Source organism: Dermatophagoides pteronyssinus, unplaced genomic scaffold, assembly GCF_027571235.1.
Source record: "Dermatophagoides pteronyssinus isolate colony J.1.1.1.1 unplaced genomic scaffold, Derpt_VIB-CSIC_2022.12 sq0001, whole genome shotgun sequence".
Classification (NCBI taxonomy): domain Eukaryota; kingdom Metazoa; phylum Arthropoda; class Arachnida; order Sarcoptiformes; family Pyroglyphidae; genus Dermatophagoides; species Dermatophagoides pteronyssinus.
This window is the reverse complement of record NW_027461525.1, coordinates 179,999-203,582: the sequence shown is the minus strand read 5'-3', so window position 1 is coordinate 203,582 and position 23,584 is coordinate 179,999. Positions and strand designations below refer to the sequence as shown.

Genomic DNA, 23,584 nt, shown 5'->3' with positions numbered 1-23,584 from the left:
AATCAAGGAACGACAATGGTGACATTACATTTTGTTTTTGAAAGAGAAGATATTTTTAGGTAATGGACACGGCTCATAGGCAAATAGGGAACAACAATAATAACAAAATACTAATGATGATTGTTGTTTATGACGCCCATTCTTTTCTTTTCTTTATTTTTTTTCTCTTTCTTCAATTTTCGCTTTACATTGGTCATTGCACAAGCAAGCAAACAAACAAACTAATAAAAAGACTTATTACCTGCCCAACCATGATGAGCTATATATATTGTGTGTCCACTGAAAAAAAGAAAAACAATTCAAAGAAAAAGAGTAAAACAAAAAACAATAAGTTAAGATAAAATGAATGACAGTAGCAGTTTTTGTTTCCTTTTTTCCATTGATAATTATTGAAAATATCATCATTATGATGACCTGAAGAGTTGTTCACTAATTACAAACTGAATATATAAATAAACAGACAAGGAAAAAAATTAAATCAATAGATAATTTGGAACCAAGTTAAACCTGCTGCTGTATTTATGTTTGTTGTCGTCCAATAAAATAGTGTTTCTTTTTTTTTGAAGGAAAATCACATTTTAGAGATAATTTTCCATTCGGTTAATTCTCCATCCCCTTAGGACTAAGATAGTATAATTTATATGATTGTCCATGCGTGGACAGCAGCAGCAGTGAATATTTTTATTTTTATTTTAAGGGAGCAACAAAATGTCATTATACGACAAATATTACGCCAAAGCAAAAAAAATAAGGGTAAGTCTGTATGTCATCCATTCGACAAAAAAATAGTTGTTTGGTCACTATGTTATAGGTTTTGTTTATAATGATAATTATCATCCTTTTTTTCGGACATTATGATTATTCGCCTTTTTTTATGGTGGTGGCTCCCTTTATTTTCAAAAAAATAGGTTCAATTTTTTTTCAAATCTGCTATCGCCATCTATTAGCTATAAAAATCAACTAAAAATTTTCCCTCCATTTTTATTTTTTGATTAAGAGTTTCCGATTTCGTACAATAGATGGCAATCGAATATTCATTGAATTCTTATTGAAAATCCGGATAGACCACGCCTTCTTGAGTTCAATTGTGTACCGTCTGTGTTGAATGGACAAACACGTTGTTTTCATTTTTCATTGTCATTTGTTGTTTGTTTGTTTGTTTGCCGGTTATTTTTGGAAAATAATTTGTTTGTTTCAAAGAATTTGGATCATTTTTTCAACTTTACATCATTATCATTTGTCCATCATAACATTAATCGAACAAAAATGGCTGCTCCACAAAAACCAAAAAGTGAAATGTCACAAGAAGAACTTCAAAAATTAGAAGAAGAAGAATTCAATACTGGTCCATTATCGGTATTAACACAATCGGTAAAAAATAATACTCAAGTATTAATTAATTGTCGTAATAATCGTAAACTGCTTGGTCGTGTAAAAGCATTTGATCGTCATTGTAATATGGTACTTGAAAATGTAAAAGAAATGTGGACCGAAGTTCCAAAAAGTGGTAAAGGTAAAAAGAAAGCTAAACCCGTTAGTAAAGATCGTTTTATATCGAAAATGTTTCTACGTGGTGATAGTGTTATACTCGTATTGAAAAATCCATTGGCTACCGAAGCAAAACATTGATTGATGTCATCCAAGCAACAAAAAAACAGTATGAATTTTGTAAAATAATTTTCAAATTCATTTTCTAAAAAACTTTTTTTCCCAATTTTCAATAGATCGCTTCAACATTTTTTTCCGTTCATTTATTTATCAATGTCCTACGAACATTTATTATTATTTTTTGTATATTAAATTTTTCATTTGATTTTGGCTGGATGAAACCTGTTTTTTTTTTGCTACTTTTGTATTTTTCGCATCTATTCAGATCAACAATGAATAAAAACTTTCATTTTTTTCAACCAATTCAAACTCAAAAAAAAAGATTTTTTATTTCGAACAAACCAAATTCACAGTTGAAATATTGATTTAATTATCCTTTTGTCGTTCATCCTGTTTATTTTAAAAAGTGAAATCATTATCATCATTATCAATTTATAATAATTATAAAAAATTTCATTCCATTCATTCATTGTCAATGTTATCGTTTATAAACAATAATGATGATTGCCCTTTATCGTTAATTTGCGATTCCCTCGTGATCGATTGCGTGATGTGATCATCATCATCATGTTTGGGTGCATCATTATGGATGGATTTTTTCTTTTGAAAACAGAAAAAAACATGAAGATGGTGGATTGATGAATTTCAATATTGAACTTTTTCTTTGTTTTCCTTTTGAATGATAATGATAATGACGATGATCATCATCATCTTCATTTTAATGAAATTGATGATTAATCAAATGCCATTAGTTTTTTTCATGAATATTATCTTCAAGTTATTATTATGGATTCTATCTATCTTAAATTTAAAATCCTTGACATTGAATGTAAAAAAAAATATAATCAACAATCATCATCATTATTATTATTAATATTTGAATGATAAACATTTCAAATTGTAAAATTAATAATTGATAATCCTTGCACTTGACAATCGATTGTTTCGATTATAAATAATTATTATCATTAGCTGTTTACTTTGACATTGAACGTGAGATATGTTTTTGTTTGCAATATTTTTTGTTTTGATAAACATTTTCTCTAAATTTTCAACATTGACATTGAATAATGAATCTATTTTTATTTATAATACACGTGATTATTATTGTTTGTTCTGGATATTTCAAGAAAAAAAATTCAATTATCATTCAGTTTTTTTTTAGTTCAGGAAGCTAGTTAGCTATTCTCTGCGTGTTAATGTTTCCGGTGTGTTTTATATTCAAATGTTTTATTTGATGATTCTTTTGTTTGTTTGTGAATTTCTTTTTTCATTCAAAGGTTTTTGTTTGTTTAATTATCATTTTGACGGTTTGACAATTTTTTTTTGTTGTTGTCCAACCAAAAAAAATCGGTTTTTTTTTCATCGCTAATCGATTGACAGTTGATGATGATAATGATCATAATAATAATCGATTTGGATGAAACATTGAAAGCAGCAGCATCCATGTGGAACAAACGAAAAAAATATATTCCCAGTTTACTAATGGGATACAATTATTATTTGAAAATGATTTTGCAAAAAAATGATGAGCTCATATTTTGTATCGATCAACAACAGAGAAAAAAAAGAGATGATTTTTAATGACTGAAAAAAACACATCATGCTGATGAAAAAATATTTAAATTTTTACTTTTCAATAAAATTTGATAAATTTTGTTTGATTTTTGCAAAAGCATATTTTATCCGGTTGATTGAATTTGATGTTAAAACTGTAAATATCTGTAAATTTGTTTAACATTTTATATTTTTTTTCTGCTGATTTGATCAGTATTTTGTTTCAATTTTTTCGTTTGTTTTGTTTGCCATTCAATCAATGGTGGTGGTTTCACATTATTTGCTCAATTGGACACACACACATTTTCCTGATGAAATCCTTTTAGTACTGCGTGAAAACAACTGCAAAATCAGATCCAACGAAATGAAAAACTGGAAAAGAATTTATAATACCAAACGGATTTTTTTATTCTGTTTTCCCTCAATCGGATAACATTTACACAAAGATTTACATCATTATTATTATGTTATGGTAAAGAATGAAAGAAAGGAGAATTAGATAAGCGGATGAAAATGCAACACCAATTAAGATGGAACAAAAAATTATTATTATTATTATTGATAAAGGATTTTCATTCGTTTTGTTTTGTTCAAATAATGTAAAAAGGAATTATACTTGTTATATTTTGATCTATCATGAATCATAGAATAAAGTGAAAACAAAAATCACAGAATTTTCAATATTAATTACAGATTCTTGGCACGACAAGTGTATATGTGTGTTTGGGATTTCGTAACCAAAAACACACACACAATCCTTCCGTTCTGTTTTGTTTGTATTACTAATTGAATCATCATCATCAGAATATTCCGAGTGATTTTGTGTAGAGAATGTACTAGGTTACATTGATGATGATGATGATCGAATAACAAATGAGAACAGCAAAATTTTCATACACAAAATGAAGTGAATGAAAAGAGTGTGTACGCTTGGATTACATCAATGATGATGATGATCAATTGAGTATGTAAAGGATTTAATGGGCGAAAAAAAATATATCTCGAATAGTATTTTTTTTCAATGATGGCTAATGTTCTGTGTGTGCATATATGTGGGTTTCAATATACGTTCATTATGATTCATTCAATGTAAACTACATGATGATGATGTTTGGTTGATTTTGTTGTACGAATCCTGTTTTTTTTCCGTTCCTGTTCTTTCTCGTTAGTTGTTGTTGTTCGTTGTCGTCATGTTTTGTGTCAATTAATTTGACAATGTTGTTTCAGTATTTTGTCTGGATTTTTTTTCTCTTCTTCCCTTGTTCACAAAGTTGACACAATCAAAAAAAAGGAAAAGATTCTTATTATTACGGTATTGTCTTTGATGATTATGTAGTTGCCATATAGAGTTTAGCTTACCCGAACATTGCTATTGCATTTGTTGTTGTTCCATTCAATTCAAAAATCACTATTTTTTGTGCAAAAAACAACAGCCAACATAGAAAAAAAGAAGATTAATTTAATTATGCGATTAGATGATTTGGGGATGTTGATGATGAAAGAACAAAGTAAAGTAGAGAAAACAAACATGAGACCAGTGTAAAAATCATCATCATCATCATTATAAGCTGACATTGAAGGAAATTTTTTAATTCTGGCACACGCTTTTCATTATTAAACATTGTGATTTATAAAAGTAACGAGAAAAAAATATTCTGGAAAAAAAAATCAAAGTTAAAATTTGGAGTAAGTCAGGGTTAAGAAGCTTTTTCCCTCTCTTTTGTTTTTTGCTCATATGATAACCCTTTTACACCCACACACATAATCTCAATTGGAATTTTTATTTTGTTTTGTTTTACCATCATCGATTGTTATTTTTGTCATTGAAAAACAAAATTCTAAAAATATTTTTCCTGATTTTAGTGGCAAGCAAAAAAAGTGTGTGTGTGTCACGCCTAAACCAAACTAACCCAAATTAACATTGTTTTCAAACATTATGAACAGATGTATGTTGTTGGTGCTGGTTATATAAACGCGTGATCATTGTGTGTGTGTGTGTGTTTGTCACCAGCCTGCCTGCCAAACAAAATATCGGGTCCCGTTTTTTTCACTTGGTGGCAATTCAGTTGATTGTTCAATGAATATAAAAGTGTGAACCAGAAACAATTACAGCAGCAGCAGAAGCAGCAAAAAAATGAATTCCCAAATGAAATCAGTTTGACAATTTTGTGTGACAAATGTTTCTGTCATCATCATCATCATTATCATCATTGACAAAATATATTGATTCAATGGATCATTATTATCTTGCTGTGTGTGTGTGTGTTATCTTCAAATAAAAATATTATCTATTCATACGAATCATTGAATCTGATGATAATGATAATGATAATGATGATGATGATGAATTGAATTCAATAAAACGAAATAATTGTTAATCGATTCAAACTCATCTTTTTTCTTCGTTAATTTAGCTGTTCATGTTCGTGGTTGATTGATTTTTTTCTTCTGGTCTGCAATTCTATTTGGTTATACTTTTTTCGCACAAAAATACATCGTATATTTGATATTTGAAGTAAAGATTATCTTCAATGAGAGAACATCGAAAACATAGTCCCCCGACAGAGTTATTATTGTTATGTTATGTTTTTTTTATTGGAAAATTCGGAATGAAAAAACAAACAGAGACAGTGGATGAATGTGAAAACAGTCAGTTTCAACATTTGAATAAATAATAAAAATGAATGTTTCCTTTGGTAGAATGAAATGAAATTGCCAAATTTGAATATTTAGCCAAACGAAAAAATATCAGCTTGATCAGTATGGTATTTATTTTATCAAATTCGTTTCGTTTTTTATTCTTCTGCAATGTTATTTTCAACGATGATGTAATTAAATTTATTTTTATTTTTTGGTTACAATTCTTCTTTAGTTGAATGCTTTGAATGTTCTTGTTTTCAATGTTTGCATAAGAGAATTGCTATTTTATTATTATTATTGACAGAAAAGAAAAGAAAGAATATTGATTGAGTGAGTGTTTTGTTTGGCTGGAATCCTCTCTCCACATTTGTCAATCTTTGTTTATTGACAATTATTATTGAATGTTACAAAAAAAAACATTTGAACCACACACACACACACTGAGAGAAAACATTGCCAACAAAACATAAACCAAAATCAATTACAATCAAGTACATCACACACTCAATGGAATATCGCCATTGATTATCATCATTATGGTAAATCTAAAGAGTGGAAAACTGCAATTCTTCAATGCTTGAATTCTTGTGGGCAAAAAAAAGAAAGTTTTTAAATTTAAATTTTTCGTTTTGCAATTCAATTCTCTCCATCTAAAATCAAGTCTTCCTTGTTGTTGTTTTTCATCTGGAATTTTTTATTTTTTCCAAAACAAATTTAGATCAACAAAAAAAACTTTTTTAAATGATTCAAATTACCAAGGCTTAAAAACAAGAACGAAATGAGAAACTTTTTTACTTGTCAAACAATTTCTATTGTTGTTGTTTGAACAGTTCTTGAATTACAACCAGAGAAAAAAACAAGAGAAAAAGTAAATTCATTTCACAAATGTCACACACACACACAGCAAATGTAAATCAAATGTGTGGCTGTCAATTTGATCAATTCTATTGTCTCCCAATTCATTCAATAAATTGAATTTGATCGATTCAGAATCGATTGGTCTATCTGTTGCAAGAGTGTTTGTCCATCTCACCATCACCATCAGATTAACTGGATCTGGTCTCCCATAAAAACAATGAATGAAGTAACATGAAAAAACATTTTTGATTTGTCAAAATAAAAAATTGTTCATATTACATAGACATCATCATCACCATTATTTGATTGGCTATATGTGGAGACAAATAATGAAGAGGAAAATCCGATATCAAATAGCTTCAAGGCAAAAGTTTTTTATTCATTTCATTTCATTATTACAGCCGTTTAATTTACTATTTATTGTCATTCTTTTATTGGAACTTTATCATTGAATTTGTCATCATACACACACTTGACACTTGAATATTCCTTCTTTTTCGCTAGATTCTTTAATGAATTTTGTTCTTTTTCTGCTGTTGTTGTTGCTGTTAAATGAAACATTGATAAATTGTTAATTAAACAATTATTTCAAACAATTTGATCAAATGAAGTGAATGAAAGTAGTGGAAATTTGAAGAGAGAGAAAATTTGTCAAAAATATCAAGTTAACAATGGATTTTAGTGAATTTTGAAAAAAATTTCAATTGGATTTTCTAAAAAATAAATTTTGCCCACAAGGTTTCTATTTCTCATTTTTTGCAAATACTTTTTTTGTTGTTGATACACTTCTGTCGATATAGATGGACAAAATTCTTCAATTTAAATGTAAATGATGATGATGACAAAAATGATTAAACATGGAACCCAAATGTTTTCAATGAAAAGATAAAGAGGAAACAAAGAGAGAAAAGTTATATTAAAAATTGGATTTGTAAAGTTATACACACACAGAGAGAGAGAGAGAGAGAATATTTTCATTTTTTTCGATCATCGTTTCATCGTTTAAAACAATCATCATTTACTACAGATGTATTCGCTGCAGTTAGGTAATATTAATAATAGTTATTTTGGGTTGTTGTTTCAAATTGATTTGAAATGTAAATTGAAAAATGATCTGATCTTTACATGAAATGAGTTGTTGTTGTTGTTGTTGAAAACCTTCAGGGCTTTGATAGTATTTTTTTCGAAAATTAGAATTACAAATTTGTCATCCAATATATATCCAAAAAATATGATGAGTGATGCTGTTTATTATTCATATCTAGTGATGATGATGATGCTTTACACTATCTCGATATCATTGTTTTCAATGGAAAAAACAAAACAAAAATTTCATTATTCGTAAACAAGACCCGTAAATAACTTTTTATATCAATCTCTCTTTTTTTCAAGTTTTCTTTGACTTGAAAACTTCAGGCTATATTCCATTTTGTTTTTCAAAACCTATATTCATCGAAAACAAAGAAAAAAAAACAAGAATTTTTTTCCTCTGTACACAATAGCTGTCAAGATTGTAAGATTGAGATATGAATCAAGCGAAAAAAAATAGAACTAAATTGAAACAAATTCAATTGTGGCAATTGAAAATGTCATTCATTTCATTCTTTCATTGTTTTTTCCCCTTGTGTTATCATCGTCGATTGTCGATGATGAATATCTAAAACAAAAGTCAATCATCAAAACCAGAAAAACAAAAAAACAAAACTTGAAAATGAAATGGAAGAAAAATTCGCCTCATTCATTCAAGTATCCTATTAAGTTGTTTGTTTGTTGTTGTTGTTGCCAGGAATCAAACGAAAAAAAGTTTGTTTTTTTTTGATTCATTTTTGATCGATTTAATCAAGACGCACACACACTCACACCAATCAATTGATAATCTAATAACGGTGTGTGATAAAGTAAATCAATGATAATGATGATGATGACAGCTTTTCATAATAATAATGTCTAATGATTTATCTGAAAAAAAATTCACATCTTTCATTTCATTTCTTTATCCCTTGTTGTTGTTGTTGTTGTTTGGATTTAATTAAATTTGACCAATACTCAAACAACAACAGAGAAATGGATTTTTTTTTGTTTTTTCACATAATCATCATTGGCATCCTCACATCCCACCAACCAGCCAACCTACCAACCAACAAACCAATCATCAGGCATTGTTTCAAATAATCATTTTTGTTTTTTGTTGATAAGATTATCTTTGCACAAAAACTTTGCCAAATATTTCCTTATTATTTATCAATTTGATTCAATGTTCATCATTATCATCATCATTATCGTTATTGTTTGATTGATAAAAGATTATGGGAATGGCCATTTTTGTTTTTGATTGAAATTTCTGTGATAATTCTGCTTTTGTTGTTGTTGTTGTTCATCATCGAAAACCAAAACAACAACCAAACGACAACAACAACGAACAAAGAAAGAAAAAAACAAAAAACTTTAATGATTTCGGATGATGGAATTGTGTGTGTGTGCGCACACCTGAAATTCATTATTATTATTATTTCCAAATAGAGAGACAAATAGACAATCTAATCTGATCACCTGTATGATTGGAAATTATTATCATCATCATCATCATCACACATAGGCCCACACTCAAAGCGTAACTAACCAATCAACCAATCGACCGATCTACCAATCAACTAACCAAATTGGATTTTCTAGTTTCTAGTTCATTTTGTTTTATGATGATAATAATAATAATGATTGTTTTTAATGGGTGAAAAACATCAAAATGAAATGAAATGAAAAAACCCATCAGATGTGTGTGGTGGTCGTTGCAGTCATCAAGTAAATCATTTGATTTATGATTTGTTGTTTTGTTTCATTTCATTTCATTTTTTGACCATTATTTAAATTTATATGGGAAAAAAAATCATAATAATAATTTTCTGTTAACTTTTTCAACTTTATTTTTACACGAGCAGTTAAATTTCTTTCACACCTTGTCGTCGACAGAGTTTGAAGGAAAATTATTGGATTTTTCTGTTTTGTTCGTACTGATTTATTTAGACACATAAATTGAGAATGACGGTTGATGTTTTGCTGGATGACCTGAAAAAGTTTCGTGAAAAAAAACTTGACTCTATAATAATGAATAGTTTCAGGAGAAAATGAATAAAATTTAAATAGCGATGGTCATTAAAAGAAATTTCAATTTCATTTGAATATATAGTGCTTTGAATTTTCTAAAATCAACTTGGGAATCTTTACGGGAAAAAAATTTCCGAAAATAAACTGATTTTTTTTGAAACTGTCTGACTTTGTTTGACTTTAATCTTTTTTCGGAATTTTTTAAGAAGGAAAATGTCTCGACAAAAGCGGCAATCACTTTACATTTATGGGATTTAATATTTGCTATAATTTTCCTTGTTAATAACAAAAAAAGATGAATTTGAAAACGACAAATATGACAAATGTGAAGAAGAATCTTTCAAGTAAATATTATATTCGATACTGTAGGATAGATTTGTATCTTTGGATGATTTTTCGTTTCTAAATTTCATCAAATGAAAAAAAAACTTGAAAAATTCTGTTGACATTTGGCCAGAAATGAAGATGAAGAAAAACAAACAAAAAAAAATTGAATGTTGTTTGCCGACATACTTGACAGTGTCAAGTCAAGTCAATTTGTGTGAAAATAAGATGAACAAATGTGTGAACAACAGTGACACATTTCAATTGGCACACGTTATTTTCATTTTTTATTTTTATTTCAATTCAATTCAAAAATTGAATGACAGTTTTTTTATTCGGAATCTTATTTCTGTTGTTGTTGAATTTAGTTAAGTATGATTTGAATGAAAAAAATCATCATCATCAAAAAAGCTTATCATTTGAATGTACATCCGATTCTTTTCAATTTCTCAATCTCCCTCTCTCTCTGTCTGTTGAATTATTATTATTATTATGAAAAACTTTTTTGCTTTAATAAATCCCGAAAAGTAATGTAAAGTAGAGAAGGAAAAAAATGAAAATCCAAGCACACGCGCTTTGATTTTCAGTGAATGAAAAAAATATCAAGATCAGAATTCAGAATCTTATCCATTTGTGTACACTTGCATCATCAATTTTTTAATCACTAAATTTTTCGAAAAATGTTTATAAACAAACAAACCGAAACGGAATCATTAAAATGTTTTGAATTTGAGTTGAAATAATATCGATTTTTTTGTTCTCAAAATTTTAAATTTTTTTTGAATGAATTTTTTTCCATTTGTAAAACGGTAGGCAAAAAAAAACAAAAAACAATCAAATTGAACCAAAAGCATCATTCATTCAGAGATACTTTCAAGTAGATATCCCAAATACTGACTATATATTATAATATAGTGACTGTTGTTTTGGAGTGAAAAATATATAATCAAGTAATTTGAATCAAGTGAATGCACTTAAACATCAACAACAACAATATTCAAGTTGATCTGTAAAATAATGCAAGTGTGTTGTTTGTTTGTTTGTTTGTTGGTGTATATCCAAAGTGGTGGAAAAAAATATATCTAAAAACTAAAAACTAAACTGGAAAAAAATGTTTGTTCCGAATTCAAAATTTGATTTCGATATGAGCATGCGAGAGTCAAGTGAATGAATGAATGAATGTGTAAAATGAAATTGAATGATGCACAATCACACAATTGATTGACTCTATAGATTTTTTTTTATATTCTAAAGTTTTGTTTTGTTTGACAATTGTGAACAAAATCACTTCTTTTTCGTCTTGGTCTTCTCTGGTATTTTATTTCAATTTTTTCAACATTTTGGTTTGGTTTGTTTGCTGCAATTCAATGAAATTCAATTCAATTTACGGAGCAAAAATGTTTTCTTTTTTTACTATATACAATTTTCTTTTTTCAATCACAGATTCTCCATTGTAGCAGTGGTAAATTCACTTTGGTTCTTTTCTATATATCATCCATTGAATGATGATATTTGACTTATTGATGTTATTCAAGTGTGTTTGTTTGTTTGTCTGTGTGATGGATCTTGAATTTAGATTTTTGTTTTTTCTCGTAAAAACTCTTCGATTAGTTCAATCACACTATCACATCATCATCATTGTCTAATTTGCTGTTTGTTTGTTGTCGAATTTTTTTCAATTTTCATCATCATCATCGATCGATCGATCGATTGATCGATCAAGATAGACATCAATCTCAATCAATGTTCGATATATACAATTGTGTGGAGATAGAATACACATAGGACAACAAACACGTTTCATCTCTTAATCATCATTATTGAATTATCATCATCATTATTATCATTGAAATAACTAACTGACAACAATGATGTGTCAATTAAACTCATGGACTAAATATATGACAATTTGGATCAAAGACAAACAGAAAAACAAATGATCATCATTCATTATCGAAATATCAGACTTAATGTTAGAAATGGAAAAAAATATGAATATTATTTCATTGACAGCCCATACACACACACACATATGACATATGGGAGAGAATTTAACAAACGAAAAAACCAAATAAAGATTGGACGATAATTTGATTTGATAGGTCAGTTCAGCTCAGTGAAAAACATCTGCTTCAAACCAAAAAAAGAAATGTATTTAGAAGTAATGATGATCTCACCTTACTTAAAAGTAAACAATGTTTTTGTTGTTTTCAAAAATGGTTATTCATTGATTTGATTGGATTTTTCGATGGAAAAAATAACATCAACTAATTTACCTTGTTGCAACATTTTTGTTGTAAAAATGTAAGGCAACCGAAAAACAAGAAAAAGAAACTAAAATCCTGTCAAAATGTTTGAAATCAATTTAACCACAAAAAAAAAAACAGAAAATGAAAATAAATATACAGCAATTATCACTATAGGCTACCTATTTTTCTCGAAAAACAGGTAAAGATATGATCTCTGGTGTGGTTGTGAATATAATCTGTCAGATCAAACAGTATTTTTGGTCTATTTTTGATGAATTCCACAACAGTTGGTGGTGATCGATTCAATATTCGAAGTGTTGTTGTTGTCATTGATGGTTAATGATGGCCATTAACGATAATAATGTTCTCCCTCTCTCTCTTTCTCAGCTCAGATCAGAAAAAAAGTTTTGATAGAATCCAGTGTCCTAGAGGATGTGTGTGTGTGTGTCTATATAATAATTCTCAGTGAATTTTTTGTATGGCAAAAGCTGACTTTTTGTTTCACTGTTTCCACTGACCAGTCATGCATCCACATTTTATTAACGTTGTTACTGGAAAAGAAAACTTGCAAACCAATTATTTTTCCTGACCAATTTTTCTAAAGGAAGAGAAAATAACAATAGCGAAATCAAAAAAAGAGAAACTTGAATATAAAGAAAGTCACCCCAAACCGACCAAAACAAAAGAACAGGACAAGACAAGATACCAAAGACAACATCAATAGTCGTCGTCGTCGTCGTCGTCATTTTCATTTTATGATGGTGATGGTGATAGTGCGGTTATTACTAACATCGTAAATATCGTGCAAATGCGCATCATCATCGTAGAAGCAACGATTTTTTCAAAATTCAAAATTTTTTTTTTCTGGCAAAATCTAGATTGGCCACTTTTCATTCAATGTGATATACGCAGTGTATGATGATTATTATGAATTTTTTTTTCAAATGAAGGGAACCGCCTTTCAAAAGGCGGGACGCCTTAATACCCGGATGACGGGTTGTCAAAAGCAACAAAAAAAAATGTAAAATATTTTTTATTTTTTCCCCTCGTTATTGTTTGGTTTTTGATTGTCGGTTGATTGGTTTGGTTTGGTTGGTGGTTCGGATAGTTTTTTCCCCATTTTCGTTTGATTTGATTCATCGACACATTGATTGTCAAGAGACACAGTTCTTGTTTCATCATTGTCAGAAATATGAAAACAAAGGAATAATATTTTGTGAATAAATTTGGGCACCAGGTGATGAAAATTTTTGTTAATCAATATCTTTTTTGTTTCTTTGGATAAATATTATTTGGAAATTAGATTGGAAAGAAAAAATTTACTTTTACTATTTTTAGAAATATTTTCCATAGAAATAAAGTATTGATTCTACATAGTGTTAATTGCCCTGTTGTATGTTTCTATCCACCCATATTTCCTGTCAAAACGAGTTTCCAGTTAAATCATCATCATTCAAAATAGATGTTTTTTGTTTTGCACTTTGCACCAAAAAGATATTTATGATGTAGAGGATATAAATGATTTTCCGAATTTGAATCCTCTTCACCACCGAAAAAGAAAAATTGAATAAAAAAACCGGTTTACCATCATACATCATTGGTATTTTTAAAAAAAATATTGATATTTTACGTGTGATGTTGCCATATCTCACACGAAATTCCAGTTCCACAGGCATCATCTTGTTGATGATCATCATCATCACAGCTTGAATTTTTTTTCTGGATCGAATTTTTCTTTCTCCCTTATGTTATATTTATAACTTTGGTTCGGGTAAACGATGACGACCGTTCGGATATTCGTTTCGCTTGCAAATTCGACCACAGACAACACTCGAAAACACGTATATCTATGTGTAAAGAGAATGCAGGGAGAGAAAGAGAGAAAGAAAGAGATTTTCTGGAATAGAGAGAGAGAGAAAAAGATGTTGAGATACATCCATTCCAATGTTGAAAAAAAGTATAACCGAACAAAACAACAACAACAACAAAATAGGAAAAACGCGCGCGACTAAACAACAACTTTGAAATCAATCCAGTTGTATGTCCAAATAGCAAATGAGAATAAATGGGGATGTATCAATGTTAACACAGCTCCACCCTTAAAAAAATAGTAGTCGTTTTTTCCTGAACAAAAAAAAACCAAAAACCAACCAATAATACAACGACAACAGCAAAAAACTGAAGAGGAAAACAACGAAAAAAAAGTAGAAGAACGATAAAGAATGAATGAATGAAATTGAACTAAACTAAACTAAACTAAACTGAAGGAAAAATAAAAATAAAAATGAGAAGGGATCGCTTTTCAACATATATTCTCCATTCAATGGTTTTTTAGTTCATAGTTCTATTAGATGATAACCAATCCTCTAACGATATGGTTTCAACAACACAAACGACAATGTTATATATATGTGTGGTATGCTGTGTTTGGTGTATAATATACAATGATGATAATGATGACGTATACCGGTCATAGGAGTGGTGCATTTTACTTTAGTTAGTTTTTTTTTGTTGTTCATCATAATACATATTACCAATCTCTATTTTCACTGGATTGGATTGAATTGGATTGGTAGGCTGGTATTAATGATGATCATTATACACATATATTGTTAGTCTTATTGGTTACCAAAGAAAAAAAAATTCGGGGTTTTTTTACCATTGCTTTCATTCATTTCATCATTTATTTCAACCATTTTTTTGTTGTTGTTGTTGTTATTATCGTCTACTTCTTCTTCTTTTTTTCCTCTGTATATGTATAGTGTGTGGTGTGTGGTGTATACTCTCAACCAAAGAGATATTATTACCAGATATATGAAAAAAATCATTCATTCATACCATCAACGATATGATCGACGATACTTTTTTTTTCTTTTTCTTTTTTTTCAATTCATTTCATTTCATTGCAATCATTGTCATTTGAAAGTAATCGTTTCTTGTTCGAATTTGAATTTGTTGTTGAAAATTTTTTGAAAGATTGATTTTTTTTTTTTGGTTTGGTGTGATCAATTTTTTTTTCTAATTTTGGTTTCAAAATTTTCATTCAAAGTGATTGTATCATCTGAAAAAAAAGAATATTCTGTCTAAACAAGAATCTCAACCAACTCATTGATAATAAAACCAAAACACAGAATTAAAAAACTGGCCAAAACGGATTTATCCAATCGTAACGATATTTTCCCGCCACGACACCATCTAGTGGGCGTTGGAATTGTGGCAAACGAATCACAACATTGTCATCAACGACAACAACAACAACAACAAAAACGTCGTAAACGAAGAATATCATCATCATCATCACCAACATTATCGATAACATCATCGGTATCATCAATTGGATCATCATCATCGGTATCAACAATCGATCACCATCATCATTCAATCAATCAAACAACAAATAATAATAATAATCTAATCAAACGAAAGTATTCAACCAACAAACGAACAACAACAATAACATCACCTAAAAAACATCATCACAATCGAACATCACAATCGTTCAATACAACAACAACAACAACTGGTTATTGTCCTTCACCTTCATCACCGCCACCATCACCATCATCAACAAAACAGCCATTATCATTGGCAAATCAATCTTCATCATCTGCATCATCGATATCATCTTTGATTGAAAAATCTAAAACAACGGCGCCTCATCATCAATTATCCTCATTATCATCATCATCATCATTATCGACGGCATTAGCATCGTTTGGTGGTGGTGTTGGTGGTATTGGTGGACCATTTGGATCAACAGCAACACATCTACATGGTATGACAGCACTTGGCCTTGGTGCAGCGGCCTTAGCTGCACTATCGGCATCAGCAATGGCAAATGGTGCAATTGGATTGGCTGCTACATCACAAGCGTCACAATCGCAATCATCATCATCATCATCAACAACATCAAATTCATCGGGAAATTCTTCGGGAAATCAAACATTATCACAACAACAACAACAAGCAGCGGCTGCTGCGGCAGCTGCTGCTGCTGCCGCAGCATATGGAACACATCCAGCTGCTGCAATGTTTATGTTACCAACATTAAATTTTACTGTTGGACAAGTTGCGGCTGTTTGTGAAACTCTGGAAGAAAGTGGTGATATTGAACGATTAGGTCGATTTTTATGGTCATTACCGGTTGCACATCCAAATTGTGCTGAATTAAATAAAAATGAATCTGTACTTCGTGCACGAGCATTAGTTGCATTTCATGCTGGAAATTTTCGTGAATTATATCATATACTTGAAAATCATCGATTTACAAAAGGTTCACATTCTAAATTACAGGCAATGTGGCTGGAAGCACATTATCAGGAAGCGGAAAAATTACGTGGACGTCCATTAGGTCCTGTTGATAAATATCGTGTGCGGAAAAAATTTCCATTACCACGAACAATATGGGATGGTGAACAAAAAACACATTGTTTCAAAGAAAGGACCCGAACATTATTGCGTGAATGGTACATTAATGATCCATATCCAAATCCAACAAAAAAACGTGAATTAGCACAAGCAACTGGACTAACACCTACACAAGGTAAATAAATGAATGAAATTGAATTGAATCAAACATTCTAATATGAATTATTTATTGATTTTTTTTCTTGTTTTGTTCTTCTATTTCAACATCAACATCAATGCAATACCCGTACGGTAAATAAACATACACTCATAGTCGGTAATTGGTTCAAGAATAGACGTCAACGTGATAGAGCGGCTGCTGCTAAAAATCGGTAAGTTGATTTTGTGTGTTCTTCTATGTCTGGTTGTTCTATAAGTAAATGTGTGTATAGTATGTATGTTGTTCCATTTCAAAAAAATGTTTTGCATCAATTTTCCGACCAAACCAAAAAAAAAATCATCATCACAGAATGACAGGTCTTTTTTTCTCCTGAAATGAAATGAAATGCCATTTGCCAAAAATTCTGTTGTCATTTTCCATTTCTCGTTTGATTTTTGCCAGTGTGTGTGTGTGATTAGTGAACAATATTTTGTTACAATTCTTCTTTCTCTCTCTCTCTTGCTTTTTCATTGTTCATCGACAAAGCATTAAAAACATTTAGAGAGTGAAATGGAATAATGGTTGTTGAATAGAATCTGAGAAGCTGTGTTAGTTTAGTTTTTTTTTGTATACTAAAATCATAATCATTTTACCAGAAAGAAAAAAGAAGATGAAATGAAATCTATTACCGAAACATCAAGCAAAAAAAAATAAAAAAGAACATTAATGGAAATGAAAAAACCATGGAAAAAATACAGGTCTCAAAAGTAGATATTATTTTTTTTGTCTGAAAAAATGATAAACTTTATTCACATTTAAAAAAAGCAAAGCGATATTCATTAATTGAATCAAAACATCATCATTTTGTTTTGTTATTCTTGAAATAAAGCAGCAAAGTGAAATCAAAATCTTTCCACAGTGGAATCTTTCTATTTTCTTCTTTAACTTTTTTTTGGGTTTATAATCCTACGAAATGAGCTTTATACTGATGCACACTATATGAAAATCATTTTGTCAGATTTTGCCATCGTTCATTTTACTTTGAAGAATTTAACTTTGACTGGAAAAAAATCTTTGTCTATATCAATGAATCAAGATAGATATTGCTGCTGCATTGTTTTTTTTCCTCTCTTCTCCTGTTTTTGAATTTCATTTCAAATTTTTTTGTTTGTAAAATCATGATCATCAACTTGAAGAAGTATCTTCTTCTGCATTACTTGTTATTATATAATGAAGATTTAAGATTTTTGTTTGCCTGTCTGTCTGTTTTGCATTTTGGTCATTATACAAAAGTAATTTGATGTTTGTTTGTTTGTTCAACATTTGCATTTTGCTGCTTTTTGAATTGAATAACATCATTCGAAGAAAGAAAAAAAATCTGATCTGACCGCGATGATGACCAGTTTGACTAGTTTTCTGATTTTCTGAATGATTATAATGATGCTGAGATAATCATCATCATCCGACACCAATGAATCCTTATCGAACAGAAATAAAATCGATTCGCAGATTGAGTTTTTTTTTCAAAACAATTTCTCCAACACATCTCCAATATATTCAATTAGTGAATTTTTTTTTTTGATGAGAAATCTACCAAAAAACTCCAAATAACAAAATCTGATGACCATCATTATTGCAGATGTTAAATTTCCATTCTTATCTTGTCTCGCTATATAATATTTACTTTGTAAATAGAGAAAAAAATGATACGGCACGATAATAACCCAATCACTGAATGAATGAATGAGAAACGAAAAAATTTCAAGCATGCAATCTGGTCGTCAATTCAATTTTACATGATGATGATGATGATTAGTGTGTGTTTAGGTAAACACAGAGTGAAAATTGAAACGAAAAATCCCGAAAAAAAACGGCTGCCGTTTCGGTAGTCGTGGAACGCAAAAAAATATTCAAAGGTTTTTTGACTCGTTCAGTTGCTGTCCATTATTTTCTTTTGCTAATTGTTTTCTAATGAATGGACAATGGACACATGGTTGAATGGACAAACAATAAGCTTGCTGGACATGAAAACGATGATGATGAGCAAACAAACTTCTTTTTTTTCCTTTTGAATTGAATTGATCATCATCATTCATGATGATAATGATGATTATGTGGGCGTGTTGATTTATCATTATGATGATGATCATCATCATCATTATAATGTTTTCTGGATTCTCAAATTACCCAATGTCTCAATTAATCATATTTTTTCTTGTTTATGTTTCCATTCTTGTCATCATTTTAAATTCATAACCTATTTGAGTATTTTGTATTTGAGATTCATTGAACAAACAAACTAACGAAAAACAGATGATGAAAATGATTACGGTTAATGATCAACCGATAAATTGATGAAAAGCAAAAATGAAAGTAAAGGCTTAAAAGTAATTTTTTCTCGTTTCTGTTTGTTTTTTGGATTTGTTGTTTGTCCACTACAAAAACAAATAAACATTTGTTGAAACATAGAGTAGTCCATTTAGAGTTTGGTTATTAATCTTGGATTTTTTTTTGTTGCTTCATTTTCCATCAATCTCTGATTATATTGTCAACATAATCTAGACATGTAAATTTTGTTGTTTCTGAAATCCAAATGAAAATGATCATTTCAAGAGAAATCTTTTTCAGATTTATTATTTTCTTCTAATATCATCTTGTCAATTTAGTTTTTGAAGTTTTTCTTCTTCTATAGAATCCAATCAATTCAAAGTTTCATTCACATATCAAGTGTATAATCTTCTTAAAATTTTTTCCATTGGAAACACAGCAAAAAAGAACAACTATTAGGTGCCAAAAAACTAAATTATAATAATAATTAGTAGTAGTGATCAAATCATTCAGAACATTGTAAATTTCAAGTTTAGTGAAAACTATGAAAAGATTATTTCACAATTGACAAACATCAAAAATCAGATTGAATTAGAGTGCCATAATAATCAATGATTGAAGTGAAAATCAAATCACTTTTACTTGATTAAGTCAAGATTATTGATTGATTGACCATGATTCTTCTTCAACAGAAAAGTTTGTTTATTTAAGAAATTTGAAACTTTTTTTTTTTTTTGGTTCAAAAATAATAATATCTTCACGGTGAATGATCAGATCACTTAAACAAACAAAATTCAGAAAGAAAAAAAAATGAAAAATTATTAATATTGAAAATGTTAGATTTCGTCTTGTTGTTCTTATGAGACCCGCATTCATTTTTCTTACAAAGTAGTTAGAATTATTATCATCATCTCTCATTACAATAATTGATGGTTTGATTTTCTTAAGGTTTTTGCTTTTTTTGTAATTATAAAAATCCACCACTTGTGTGTGTGTGTGAAACTGATGAATATTGACCAGTTTTTCTCTCTAGCAACTGCTACTACATAAGTCAAACAAACAAACAAAAAAAAAAAAAAAAGATCAATTAGAGTGGTCAAGACAAAGTTTTTATTCATGTAATAATTACTTGAGATCATTTCGTGTGTGTGTGTGTTCCAAACAAACAAGATACATCCTGTACATTTGTAATGTATATAGCCAAATAGGAAAACAGAATAATCATTCATCTTGAATATACCTTTAGGGTAGTTTTGTTGTTGTTGAAATTGATGAAATTTAAATTCTGAAAATGAAAAATGATTGATTGATTAAGTGTGTGTGTGTGTGTGAAAGTGAAATTGACATTTGAAACGAAAAAAAGACTATTGATTTAGTCAAACAGCACAAAAAAATGACCTGTAAATATATTGTTTGTTTGGCTATGTAAAAAATAAATGAATGGATGGTGATGTATTGGATACAAAAAATACACTCACTGTACTTACTTTACACACACACGGTTGATTGGACTTGAAATGAACTATCCATCCATTGGTGAAAACTATTTCGTCGAACGGAAATGTATTTATTTTTTTTTCGCTTTTCGATGATGTTGGTTGTTGTGTGTGTGTGAAATAACCGTTTTTTTTCATTTGATAAATGTCGAACCCTTGAAGGCATATTTCATTCTTGTTTGTTTGTTTGTTCGCCAACAACATCAGTCAACAACCAATTTTTTTTTGCCCCCCTTCATAGAAACCATTTAATAACGGACAATTTAATTCCGTATGGTTTTTTTGTTGTTGATAATGTTACACACTACATACATGTTTTACATGATGACAAATTTTTCTTTGCTTTTCTTCTATCTGATTTTCCACACAATCATTCATCATATTTTTGGCTATTTTGGTCCAATGAATTTATGATGATGATGATGATGATGATGGTAGGCACACGACCACGAAAAAAAATCGTGTACTGTTAATGTTTTATTATCATTGTTTGAGTTGATGATTTTAGCTTCTGGATCTGTATAGTAGAATCATTTATAATAATAATAATGATGATTAGTTTTTTTTTCATTCATTCATTACTTTTGTTTGTTGGTTACTATTTTCAGAGATTTTTTTTTCAGGAACACACACACACACTTATTTTGTACTCACCTTCATCATTCAGTTCAATTCAATCATGGTGGCAATGATAATGACGGTTATTTGTATTTTTTCTCTTGATTAGTATTTATTATCATTATCCTATCTAGTTAGTTAGTTAGGTTCGTGTTTCCTCTTTCATGTTGTTTTTGTAAGCTGTAATTAAATCTTAAACAGCCCAAATATACAAAAGAAGCGGAAAAAATATGAAAAAATGAAATATTTATTATGTGAACAAACACGACAAATTAGCACAACAACAACAACATTGATTGTCGACAGCTGTTTCTGTTTTCCCATTGATCATTATAAATTCATTGATCCTTAATTAATGAAAATGAATTTTTTACAATGCTGGTTGGCTGTGTTTGAAATGTTTTTTGTTCCATTCATTAGCGATAATCGATCCATTTAGTCATTTCTTTTTGTTTTGACTTTTTTTTCCTAATTTCAAAACAGCTGAAAAATACTTTTCAAATTTTAATCAATTTTTTGTTTTTTTTTCAATCCAAAAAAAATCAGACAAATGGCACAACAAATGCATCATAAAATGCATCTACAACATCATCATTTAAGTGGCCGTAATGTATCATCAGGTTTACATCATCATCATGGTTTACATCATTCATTTGGCAGCCACCATCATAATCATCATCGAAATTCAAGCTTAGGCTTCAGTAACAATAACAATGCAACACCAACAATAACATCATCATCAATATCAAATCATAGCCATAATAAAAATTCATCATTACATTGTTTTAGTGTTGATGCATTAGCTGGTAATAATCATAATAATCATCATAGTGATACAACAACAACAAGTTCAAAAGATGATGATTTAGATGATCTGGATGATGATGATATTGATGATTTAGTTGGCGATGATGATGATGATGATATTCCATTAAATGTTACATCAGATGATGATAATGATGATGATGATGATGGTATGATGAGTATTGCAAGCTGGGATGAAGATTGCGGTGGTGGTGGTGCTGGTATCGATGATGATTCTGATAATGATCCATTACATAATAATCGTCATAGCGATGATGATGATGATGAAGATGTTGAAATTGATGTTGGTCCAATAAGTCCTACGGTTGTATCAACAACATCTGAATCAAGTAATCGTGGTGGTGGTAATAATAATGGAACAACAACAGCAATATCAGCAACAACATTATTATCATCATCAAATAAACGTCGAAAACGTTAATGATTTCAAATTAGAAACCTTTCTTCTTTTTTTTATTCATTCACCAATCATCATCAATCAATCATTACATCTTTACATTATAAAATTTGTGTTTGTTTCATTATTATTATTATTATTGCTATTACTATTATTTGATTAATTAATCTTAAAATTGAAGGAAATAAATAAACTATAAATATTGCATTATAAAAAAATGATAAAGTAAATTTAAATTTTTCTTTCAAAGTTTTTGTTCGTTATCAGTTAATTTGAATAATGGTTTTCTTTGAATTTCAATGAGAAAAAACAACGAATTTGTCTGGTACAACAAAACAACAACAACAATAATCAAATCAAATCAATGGAAAAAAAATGTCAACAACAAATGAAATTATTATTCAATAGAGATTGACATAAACAAACAAACAAACATTTATTTTTTTAAAAAAAATCTGATCAAAAGGTCGAATTTTGAATTGAATGAATGAAAAAAAACAAAATCATATTGAAAAGATAATGTTATCACATAAATAATAGGCTCTTGTCTCCAACTACCCGGGTCATATTCAAATACCAATATTGATGAGTCGCGGGACAAGACATGGGATCGGTAATGAGAATGAATGAATGAATGATGACCATCAATATGAATTGAATTTGAATATTTTGTTTCTCTCATGATTTTCATATTCAAATCTATCCAGCTTTGATCGGAAATAATCTTTTGTTATTAGAAAAAGAAAAACATTAATTTTATTGATTTGCTATAGAAATGATTGACTGATTCATGATGATGAAAAAAAACCACTTGTAAATCATCAATGTGTGATCATCATCATCAAGATCAAGATTGTCAAGATTATTTCAGTATTTTTTCTTTTTTTTGAAATGGAAGAAAAAGATTTTCACTTTTTCAAGTGGTGTATATAATTTACAAAACACATTTTATTTTAACATTAAGGATTTATATTTAAGAAGATTCATTGGAGCAAAAAGTGACAAAGTTAGTTCCACTATATATTATAACAGTTTTCAATAACGACAAGTAAAAACACTGTCTATTCAACCGAAA

General features: G+C 29.2%; 2 protein-coding genes across 2 annotated transcripts; both read left to right on the top strand.

The window, feature by feature from the left end:
* The first annotated feature begins 1,096 nt into the window (after window positions 1-1,096).
* On the top strand, window positions 1,097-1,917 carry SmD2 (small ribonucleoprotein particle protein SmD2). The gene is made up of 2 exons (XM_075819548.1): window positions 1,097-1,657; window positions 1,725-1,917. The coding sequence occupies exon 1, from the start codon at window positions 1,267-1,269 to the stop codon at window positions 1,627-1,629; it is 363 nt and encodes a 120-aa protein (XP_075675663.1). The 5' UTR covers window positions 1,097-1,266; the 3' UTR covers window positions 1,630-1,657; window positions 1,725-1,917.
* A 13,508-nt stretch (window positions 1,918-15,425) lies between these two features.
* On the top strand, window positions 15,426-22,698 carry LOC113796627 (uncharacterized; the record flags this gene model as incomplete). Its single annotated transcript, XM_027346933.2, has 3 exons — window positions 15,426-16,881; window positions 17,020-17,077; window positions 21,834-22,698. Coding segments are annotated over 3 exons (2,214 nt in total), but the record flags the coding sequence as incomplete, so codon positions are not given.
* Between the last annotated feature and the right edge of the window lie 886 nt (window positions 22,699-23,584).